The 11,303-nt window shown below is 41.8% G+C and overlaps 1 protein-coding gene across 1 annotated transcript in view; it reads left to right on the top strand.

Annotated features, from left to right (window-relative positions):
• Positions 1 to 1,282: 1,282 nt before the first annotated feature.
• The window catches only part of Deptor (DEP domain containing MTOR interacting protein), a 140,570-nt gene continuing 130,549 nt past the window's right edge, over positions 1,283 to 11,303 (top strand). Inside the window, exon 1 of the mRNA XM_027949714.2 lies at positions 1,283 to 1,550. Coding sequence (XP_027805515.1) covers positions 1,429 to 1,550 — 122 coding nt within the window. The 5' untranslated portion in view covers positions 1,283 to 1,428. The remainder of the gene's footprint in view (positions 1,551 to 11,303) is intronic.

The following is an 11,303-nucleotide window of genomic DNA, read 5'->3' as shown; positions in this document are numbered from 1 at the left end:
ATATAAAACACATGATGAATGCTTAATGAGTTGTTGCAAGTTTCAGTTAATGTCAACACTAACATTGCAGCAGTTTGGCAAAGACTTGTATGATCTTCCTTTAAAAAAAAAACAAAAACAAAACGTGCTGAGTGAGGTGGCAGATGCTTGTAATCCCAACAGACTCGAGGCCAACTTAGAGGGCAGCCTCAGCAATTTAGAAAGAGACCCTCAGTAACTTAGTGAGACTCTGACTCAAAATTAAAATTAAAAAGGGATGGTGAGTTAGCTTAGTGGTTAAGCACCCCTGGGTTCAATCCCCAATACCAAAAAAGAAAAGGACATGATCAAACAAACATGCCCTCCCCGAAAATAAAATACAATACACTTATAGAAGAGTAAATATAAATACTTTGAAATAGCAGAATTGATTGTATGTGTGTGTGTGTGTGTGCGCGCGCGCATGTACGTATAAACATGTATATGTAGAAGTTGGTTTTCAACTTCCTCTCAAATTCATTCTGTAAACAATGTCTCCCTGCTTCTCCTTTTTTGTTGGCGGTGCTGGAGATTGAACCCACGCTACCCATGTGCTAGTCTGTAAACTTCCACTCCATACCTGCAACTGAAAAATTATGTCTCTCAAGATAGTTGTGGAGCTCGATCCCAGATCTGTTTAATTTCAGGCCAGCGTTATGTATTGATCACACCGTCAAGTTATGTAAGTTGTCTTCGGTGAGAGTGGTCCGGGTGGAAGGAATGCTTAATTTTTCCATGCCTCGCGGTTGCGAAGGCTTGTAATACCTGCTACTCCGGGAGGCTGAGACAGGAGAATTGCGAGTTCAAAGCCAGCCTCAGCAAAAGTGAGGCGCTAAGCAACTCAGTGAGATCCTGTCTCGAAATAAAATACAAAGTAGGGTTGGGGATGAGGCTCAGTGGTCGAGTGCCTCTGAGTTCAATCCTCGGTATCACCCCTCATCCCAATTTTTTTTCCATGTCCTGCAGTGACATGTATATCCTCTCTTGTGCACTACTGGGTGTACTGTTCTCATTCATTCTCTGCAATTTGGGCATGGGCAATATAATAAAAACGCAGGCTTTCATAGCAAGAGCTTTGCAGGGTAAAGGAAGGAAAGTCCCGGGAATTCATCCACAGCCGGCACACACAGCCCTGAGCCTGTGCCCAGCTCAGATGTTGATATTTTCCTCCCTCGGCCCCGCCCCCAGCCACGAGGGACTCCAGCCACGCCCCCAAGCTGAAGTTTCTGGGGCCGGACTCGCCTAGTGCCTCCGCTAACTCACAGGGATTCCCTCCCTAACCAATCTCGTCAGAGCATTGGGACTGCCCCGAACAAAGATGGCGGGAGAAGCCTCGGTGAGGGCAGACTGATTCGAACAGCAGAATCCCAGGCGGTTAGCCCAGGCAGTGGTAGCGGTGTGGCCCGGACCATGGAGGAGGGCGGCAGCACTGGCGGCGGTGGCAGCGACAGTAGCACTAGCGGGAGTGGCGGGGCGCAGCAAAGGGAGCTGGAGCGCATGGCTGAAGTCCTGGTCACTGGAGAACAGTTACGGTAAGACCAGAGACAGAGAGGGTGGGCTTGCTGTGGCACTGCCAGCCCGTGCCCGCTGCAGTCCTGCGCGCACGCGCGCCGTGTGAGGTGGCTTGCGAGTCTCTCCGGGCTCTGGGACAGGTGCAGACGCGTTGACAGTCCACGCTGCGCCGCGCCTTGCTGCTGCAGCGGCTGGACACGTACAGCGTGCGAGGCTGTCCGGGCAGGCACAGGCGAGCGGGTGGTGCGCGCTGCGCCCTAGCCTGGTTGCTGCAGCCCTGCGCCGGGATGAGTCGCTACCACCCGCCGCGCGCTCCCTCCTCCGAGGTACTTGGGCGCTGCCAATGCTCCCTGCTGATAGCCTGCACCTTGTCCGCCTGGAGAACCGAGGGTCGCTGTGTGGTCCGAGCTAACCCCAGACCCTGTACTCCTAGAAGTCAGCCCAGTGATTGCTTCTGTTGTTTTCCTTTTTTGTGTCTGTTGGCAAGTCATACCTTATTCCTCATCTGTAAAACGGAGTCCATGCCTCCTTTTAAGGGTTGCTGTGGAAACTAAACAGAGAATTTTTCAGAAACCCTGAACCTATCTATCCTTTAATTGGCACATCATAATTATCCTTTGAGTCCGCCAGGGGGCGTGGAGGCACCTTGTCTAGTGCCCTTCTGCTGTGCCAACTTTCCCAGAGGTCACGTTTTGGGCCATGGACTCCATTGATCGCCCCAAGTCTGCAGCAAGAATTAGAATTTGTTAGGTCTCACAACACCCAGAAATGAGCGATAGTCTTCAGGGTCCTCCTGCTGTTTCCATCACTTCCTGTTCTGTGTTTGAGGATTGTAGTTATGGTCAGACTGGTTCTGCAGCTGCCCTTCGTGTGGTCATAAATCAGTTTGCCAGGAAAAAATAATCCATCTTTGCAGTGTTTCAGCCTCGACTTACACATGGGCCCCTGGCCCCACCAGAACCACGTGGGCCCTGGTTCCTTTTAGGTCTTGGTTTGAATTTCCCAGCTTATTTTGGTTTCTAGATGACTGTTTCAGGACCTGATGGAGAATCTTGCAAACATTCCTGAAGGTTTGGTAGACACCAGCTTGCAGCACTTAGTTTGAGGAAGTAAATTTTGGATGTCAGAATTCGTGTTACAAAAGACAAATTGCACATTTATATACCTTGTTGAATTTTTTGAATGTATAGTCAAAAGTAAAGGGACTAAAAACTTGTTTCCCTTCAAGAATGTTTTCTAACTAAGATTTGAAGTAAAGCTCTTCTGAAATAATCTGAAACACTTTGTTTTTAATAGTTTGATTTCTTTGTTTTTCATTACTATGTTGTCTTTTTTAGAGTTCTCCCTTGGATAAGGTTACTTGCTTTTTATTTTTTTTACAAATACTAGGTTGTGTAGTAACTCCCTTTGTCCAGCAAGCTCTTTGTCCTTCAGAGTGCAGCTTAAATGCCCTTTCTTATGGGTCTCCAGAGCATTTGTACTCCCCTCTTCCCTGGCTCCTCTCCACCCTGCAGCAGATTTGAGGGTCATCTATGGGCAAGTGAGTGAAAAGATAGAAGGTTGTCACTCAGGAGTTAGAACTGAGTTTGAGTTTCTGCTCCACCACTCATTCCAGGGGTCATCATTAGGTTTGTTTTGAGGAGGCCTTTGAGTTGGAGTGAATCCTGGCCATGTTAGCCCTCAACTAGTGTAGGACCTTGGACAAGTTATTTAATTTAGAATGATGATAATAATGAAATTTACCTTGTAGGTTGTTATGAAGACTAGATGCATTAGTGCTTAAAACAGAGCATGATATGTAAGTATCATATCAGCATTAGCTATTGTAATTAATTCATTCATTTCTCTGAGCCTCTGTTTCCTCATCGGTAAGATGGCAACAGAGATAAGAGTATTTTATGAGAGGCTCCTGAGAATTGGCCCTGAGCTTCCTGTAACACCACATGTCACTTCCAGTTACATAAAACCTGGCAGGAAGGACTAGAGCTGTTATGAGCATATGTTACAGACCCAGGCTGCCTGGGTTCTTGTTCTGTCTCCACCATTTATTAATTTTTGTGACTTTGGGACAATTTACTTTTAACCTCTCTTGCCTCTCCTCTATGGAAAAGAGATTCTTTTAATTAAGACTTTCAATATTTTAATTGATTTCAAAATTTTTCAATTCCTTTTAAATCATTTTTTATAAATGACAGTAGAGTGAATTTTGACATTATACATATATGGAATAAAACTTCTCATTCCTCTGGTTGCATGTGATGTGTAATTACACTGGTCATTACTCTATATGAACATATATGATAGAAGTATATGACATATATATGAAATAAAAAACATACATGAAAGATTCTTAGATTTAAATTTTCTTATTTTATTGGTACTGGGGGTGGAAACCAGGACCTCAAACAAGTTAGGTAAACACTCTACCACTGAGCTCTATCCTAGCCCTTTTTATTTTGTTTCGAGATAGGGTCTTGATAATTTGCCCAGGCTGGCCTTAAATTTGTAATTCTTCTGCCTCAGCCTCCCCAGTAGCTGGGATTACAGATGTGCACCAACACATCCAAGTTAGAAAGGAAAGTCTGGTGACAGTCCTCCCTCAGGAGTTTTGGGAGCATGAAGTGAGATGCTACATGTAAAAGTTTTAGTAAATGTTAGTCATTTAATTTTACTTTGGAAAATTTTAATCATTTTATTTGTTATTTCAGTCATTTTATTACTGTGACTAACACATAGTAATTTCTTAATAAATGTTTGGATGAGTGTTCTATGTAATCCAGTATACTTCTATTAGTACAGCTTAATATGATATTTAATTAACACTTAGGGATCAGCGTGGCTGTATGCCTGGCTTCCTGATTACTGGAGGGTGGAAACTTGGTCATCTTTTTGCTATTGTCACAATGTGTTCTTCTGTCCCCAGCTTGCTCGCTTAACTGTATGATTGTGGCCGCTTTGTGATGACCAGGCCTCTGGCCTTTAATTGTTTCACACATACCCTGGGTTCGCCTCTGCCTTCTCTTGCCTTTGCATTGGTTTCTGGGCCATCAGTGATAAGGTTGGGATCATGAGGAAAGAGGAAGCCATTGACTGAGATGTGAGATAAAAAGTTAGGCTTCCAAACTCAATTCTGTTCACTTCCTTTTCCTTTCTCTTTAGTTTTGTAGCTCTGGTCCCTGGGGCAATTCAGTGAATCTTTGCAGCCCTTACACCCTTGCAGATTGGAATACTATCCTCCCACATAAGATTTGTGGTGGTGGATCAGATGGGGTACGACATGGGAAGGCTCCCTGTAAAATAAGTCAGTAGACCCAGAAGAGTGTTGTTGTGAATATTATCTGCTCCCGATGGGAAGTTGGAGGCTGGCTGCATGATGCTCACACTTTTCTGCAGTTCATTGCATAAGAATAACACATCTAACATCTGCTGCTTTCCTTTCCATCTTGACTACAGGACCCTTTTCCTAATTCTCTTTGTGCTTTTCCCTTGTCTTAAAAGATTTTGCTTCCTTGTCCAATTAATTCCTATGTTTTTGCATCTAGGAATGCATTTGGATCCCTGCCCCCAGGTTGGGTCATAATAAAAACGTCAGATAGTAACAAGTGTTGGTGAGAATGTGGAGAAATTAGAATTTTCTCACACTATTGGTGGTGATGTAAAATGGGATAGCCCCTTTGGAAAACAATTTGGTAGTTCCTCAAAGATGAAACATAAAAACCCAGAAATTCCATTCCTTGGCATATTCTCAGAGAAGTGAAAGCATCTGGCCACAGATATCCACACTGTTATTCATGAAAACAGAAACAGCTCAAATATTCATCAGCTGATGAACGAATAAACAAAACATGATCAGTCCTTTAGTGGAATGTTATTCACCAACAAAAAGGCAAAGTACTGATGGATGCTACAACATGGATGAACTTTGGCAAGATCACCCATAAAAAAAGCCGGACTAAAAGGACAAATATTGTATGACTCCATCTCTATGAATTGTCCAAAATAGGCAAATAAATAAAAAGACAGAAAGTAGATTGGCAATTGTCAGGACAGCAGAAGGGGGAATGGAGGGTAACTTCTAGTGAGTATGGGGTTTCCTTTTGGGCTGATGAAATGATCTAACCCTGATTTGTATGATGGTTGCACACACAACTCAAGATATAGTTAAAACCACTACATTGTGTACATTAAATGGGTGAATTGTTTGGTATGCAAATTATATTCCAGTAAAGCTGTTACAAAAATGCATTTAGATAAAACATTGGGATGGTAGAAGACAAAAATAGTAAAACGTTTTAGTTGCTGTATTTTTATTGCCCCCAAAATACAATGATTTTTTTTATCACTAATTAAATAACATTATTACAATACCACTGGGATATGTGTGTGTGTTTATTTTTAGCGGTGTATAATAATTATACTTAATAGTGGATTTTTTTTACATTCTTGTACGTGTACACAATATAACAATATAATTTGGTTGACTTCACTCCTTAGAACTTCCCCTTCATTTCCCCTCCTGGTGGGACTGATATTTTACATATACATTATCATAGTGTTTTGTTGACAATAGAACAGAGAAGAGGTACTAGTCAAGAAAATATCCTCTGAATGTTCTTAATTTTTTAAGCTTCTTTAAAAAAAAACACTTTTAGTTATAAATGGACACAGTACCTTTATTTTATTTATTTATTTTTATGTGGTGCTGAGGATCAAACCCCGTTCCTCACACATGCTATCAAGACCTCTACTACTGAGCCACAACCTCAGCCCAAAATATTCCTAATTTTAAGATAATCAACCGCATGTAAATAATTCATATTAAGTGTCTTATGCTATGATTTTTCAAATCATTAGTTATTTTTATGGGTTGTAGATGTAAACCTATTATTTTGAAATGTAGTTATCCATTTGTAACTATGACACTAATTGGGACATCAAAATTCTACCTCCTGTTTCTTTCAGGACTAATCCTGGAGGTACTTACAGAGAAAGATGTTTGTAATAGAGCATTTTAAAACAAAGAAGCCTAAAAATATTAGTTTGTTCTTTTTGTAGTAATGGTGAGAATGATCATCAAAACAATAACAATAGCCAGGAACGGTGGTGCATACCAGTGATCCCAGCTACTCCATAGGCTGAGTCAGGAGGATCCCAAGTGAAAGGTCAATCTGGGCAACTTAGCCAGACCCTGTCTCTGAATAAAATAGTTTAAAGGGGCTGGGGATGTAGTTCAGTGGTAGAGCATCCCTGGATTCCATCTCCAGTACCACCAAGAGAAAAAACAATAACACTTTGTCAGCTCTTATTACCTGCCTCTGTCTCTTCTAAATGTTAATGCCTTTACTCTTCATAGCAACTCTGTGTAGTGATTACTCTCAATACCCACATTTTACAGATGAGAAAATGGAAACACAGAGCATTGAAACTGGCTATAGGTCAGTCAGCCAGAAAGTGGTAGAGTTGAGAGTCTCTGCTCTGAAGCAAGATGTCATGCTGCAATTTAACATTGTCTCATCTAGTGACTCAGAGGGTTAAAGAAAATAGAACACTAAAATTTAAAACAGAATCATGTGTATGAGACTGGCACATTTATAGTGTGACAACTTTTGCAAACAAAAAAAAAAAAGTCGGCAAATGGTTTTTCCATTCTGTTGGGGAAAATCTAATTTATTCCTAGAAGTGTTTATGTTTTGACAAGACAGGATTCTCATTTTCTTTACTAAATATTAAACTGGGTCTTTTTTGCCATGTGGTTTTGAAATTTTAATTTGGGCTTCATTTATTCTGAATTTTGTCACCATTTTAATGGGAGGATAAATTGCAGTTAGTTCACTGTTTTGCCATGGATGAGCATGGGAGTAGGGTGGAAAAGAGAATTAAGAATATAAGAGGAATGCTTAAGTAATGAGAGAAAATGTTTCTAGCATTTCAGTTATTCTCTTCTATCTAGAGTAATTATTCTAATTACAACAATCTTATCCAGTCACTAAAGCCAGTTCCCTAAAAGCAATTTACTAGGCAGTAGGTTTTAGCAACGTAGGAAATCACAGTTTTTTTCAGAATTTTTGCTCTAACAGACTGTGTTCCAAGCTCTCCTTGCTATTGCCTTTTTTATAAAAAATATGTTCACTAATGTATTGTCTTGCTCTCCTGGATTTGCTTTGCAAATGTCAAGGCACTATGCAGATAAAAGGTAAACAAACAAACAAACAAAAAGACAGTTGATCCAAAGACCAACATGCAATAAATCAAATATAAGATAAGGAAATTAGTAAACACCAAATAGGAAAAGGAGGAATAATTTTTTGTGGGGAGGGCATACTGGGGGTTAAACTCAGGGACACTCAACGACTGAACTACATCCCCAACTCTATTTTGTAAGAGACAGGGTTTCATTGAGTTGCTTAGTGCCTTTCTGTTGCTGAGGCTGGCTTTGAACTCGTGATCCTCCTGCCTCAGCCTCCCAAGCTACTGGGAGGAGAAATGATTTTTTTAAAACTTTGAACCTAACAAACTCTTCAGGTTCTTTAGAACCCTAAGTATGTGTTAGTGGGTTGGTAGCCCTTACTGATGACATCAATCTGGAAGCTTAGCTCCACTGGATACTATAACAGAAGGGAACTGCTGGCAAACTACCTCCCCAGAAGCTGCTACTAAAATCTAGGTACCCAAACATGGAGGTGATGCAATTTTATTCTTTTATATAACAGAGAAGTCAAGAAGTTACTGCCTATACAGATTCAAAAGTTGGTGGGGGCAGGGGCGGGGAATGGAAGCTAAGTGTAGAGTATTAAATTGCCTTTGGATCAGCATACAGACCCCTTTCCTGAGAATGTCATTTCTGCTTCACAAATTGGATCTGAGGTCAGGGAACACAATCCTGGCGGATAGGAGACACTCAGTAAAGGCTTCTTTCTTCTGTGGAGGGAGAGTATATAAAACTACTTTGTAACTTGCAAAAACATGCAAATGAAAGACACCTAGTAAATGTTCAATAAATGTGGAATTATACCCCTTAGCAGTTATTTTTACATATGACTTAAAAAAAAAATGACCTGAGTATTACTTGTTTGTGGATGATATGTGTGTGGTTGTTTTTTAAAAGGCCAGTGCTGATGTTTAAATTATGGTTTCTGTCAGTTTTGGAATCAGTAATCCTGAAAATAAGTTAAATAAGAGAATTCAAGGTGAAGGAAGACCACTGTCTTCTCCTGTTATTTTTAGTACTCATTTGGATCAGGAACTTTTTTCCCTTAATTAGTTTGTGACTCTTAAATGGTGAGTGTCCATGAGTTCAGTGATTAGGAAGAGAAAGGAAGCAGCAGTCAGTCCCTGTGTGTATGGAATGTTCACACCTTCCCTCCCTCCCTCCCTCCTTCCTTTCCTCCGTCCCTCCTTCCCTCCCTCCCTTCCTTCCTTCCTTCCTTCCTTCCTTCCTTCCTTCCTTCCTTCCTACTGGTGATTGAACCCAGGGGGGCTCTATCACTGAGCACATCCTGAGCCCTTGCTAATTTTTTGTTTTGAGACAGAGTCTTACTAAGATGCCCAGGCTGACTGGCCTCAAACTTGGAATTCTCCTGCTTCAACCTCCTGAGTCACCAGGATTGTAGGTATGGCCACCATGTCTGGCATGATATGCCTTTCTAGCCAAGAGTGGTAGCCACCAGATCTGAGTCTTTAACTAAACTTGTAAGCTTATGTCAGGGACTATTTTTATGGATTAGTAGATACTTGGGGGCCACCGTGGAGATGCAGTGGGGGGAGCTGGCTTAGTGGATCAGGCAGCATGCTTGCAAGCAGCTGTTCCCATGGTGATACCAGCAGGAGCAACTTGAACTATTGTCAGTGGGGCTGGCTGGAATGGTTTCATCCTTTGAAGTGTTCACAGCACTAACTTACTTACGTCTGCACCCAGAGTCATTTTTTTCTGTATCTTTTATGCTTTGTTTTTGCTATACTGAAAATTGAATCTAGGAATGCTTTACCACCGAACTACATCTCCACATCTTTTATTTTTTTATTTTTTTTCATTTTGAGGCAGAGTCTCACCGAGTTACCCAGGCTGGCCTCAAACTTGTGGGTCCTCTTGCCTCCAGCCTCCCTAGTAGCTGGGATGGCAGGGGTGCGCCATTGCGCCTGGCACTTTGCTGTATAGGGAAGCCAAGATGGAGCATTGAAACACACCAGGGAGTGTGGGCTAAGATACCCTTTTGTATCCCTAGTTTTGAGATACCAGCTGTTGCTGTGGTGTAGCAAAAGGGGTCAAATGCCAGGGCCTGCAGCTTGAGGAAGCCCAGGGCAGCTGCAGAGGCAGGTAGCTTAAGCCAGGGAAGGCTGAGGTCTGTCCACTTCTAACCCCCAGGCTGCTTGCTGATGGTTGTGTAGTTTGATTTGATTCTGTCTCCTTACAGTCCTTGTACTACAGATTTCTGATTCTACTATTTTCCTAGGAACTCTCTTTATTGAGCAAACTTAACTTCATGAAGGGGTGTGTACCCTAGAGGGGTGGGAGTTGCAAGGATGCCTGAATGAAAAAGACAAATGTCACATATTCTACGAATCTTAGGTCTCATGCCCCAAATAACAAATTTATTTTAATATCTGAATTTGCAATAAGTATTAAGCTCATGTTAATAATTATTCAATATAATGCAATAAGCAGAAAACCTGAGAAACACTGAAATGAGATCATTCAAAAATCTAAGCATGGGTGTGCTGAAGATGCTTTTGGATATTTGGGTCAAAGAACATTTAGAAAAGAGAATGTGCCTCTATCATAGGGAAGATGACTTCCATAGAAACTCTTGAAGGGCCAGGGCTTAAAAGAAAAGAATCATACAGCCCTTAAACACAGGATGTGGGATGAAAAAAACAGCCTGCATTGTGGGAAACTGGGCCAGAAGTGGGCTGTCAGGTTCTGGACTGCCCTGACTCTGAAGTGTTCTTTGACCTAACAAGCCTGTGGTAAACCACTTGATCTGGAAATTTGGACAAAATCTTAGAGGTGATGATAATCATCTAGAGAAGGGGCCTACGGATGATAGGGAAGTGTTGGGTCCTGGTCTATGCATTTACTTTTGCATTACGTCCTTGACTCCTTACAATAATTCTGTTACTGCCTTTTTTAAAAATGGAAGAGATCACCACATAAGCAGTTTGCCCAATATCACATAAGTGGTAGGTATGGAACCTTGTTTTGGTTCCTTGATTTTGAATCCAGGCCTTTCAGAGTCCTAACAAGGTGCAAGCAACTGTGGAAGTAACCAGCCAAAATATCAAGAATTAAGGTTCTTGCTCCTTGCCTTCCAGTCGCAATCTATGGTGGCAGGCATAGGGAAAAAGCATCATGGGCATAATAATTTGAAAGTAATAATTTGAATGGACAATGTATACGTTGGTTTAAACAATGAAGGGCATTTCTTAGTTACGTAACATTAATTTCAGGTGAGCCTGGGTCAGACTTTCAGGTCTCAGCTGGGCACGGTAGTTACACCTGTAATTTCAGTAGCTCTGGAGGCTGAAGCAGGAGGATCGTGAGTTCAAAGCCAGACTGAGCAACTCAGTGAGGCCCTGTCTGTAAATAAAATATAAAACAGGACTGGGGATGTGGCTCAGTGGTTAAGTGCCTCTGGGTTCAATCCCTGGTACAAAAGAGAGAGAGAGAGAGAGAGAGAGAGAGAGAGAGAGAGAGAGAGAGAGAGAGAGAGAGAAGCCAGGTCTCCAGATCTTTTTCTCTTCAATTCTTGATTCTCCTCTGTGCATTAGCTTTGCGC

Source organism: Marmota flaviventris, chromosome 15 (genome assembly GCF_047511675.1).
Source record: "Marmota flaviventris isolate mMarFla1 chromosome 15, mMarFla1.hap1, whole genome shotgun sequence".
Classification (NCBI taxonomy): domain Eukaryota; kingdom Metazoa; phylum Chordata; class Mammalia; order Rodentia; family Sciuridae; genus Marmota; species Marmota flaviventris.
The sequence above is the reverse complement of the archived record's forward strand: the minus strand, read 5'-3'. Positions and strand labels throughout refer to the sequence as shown.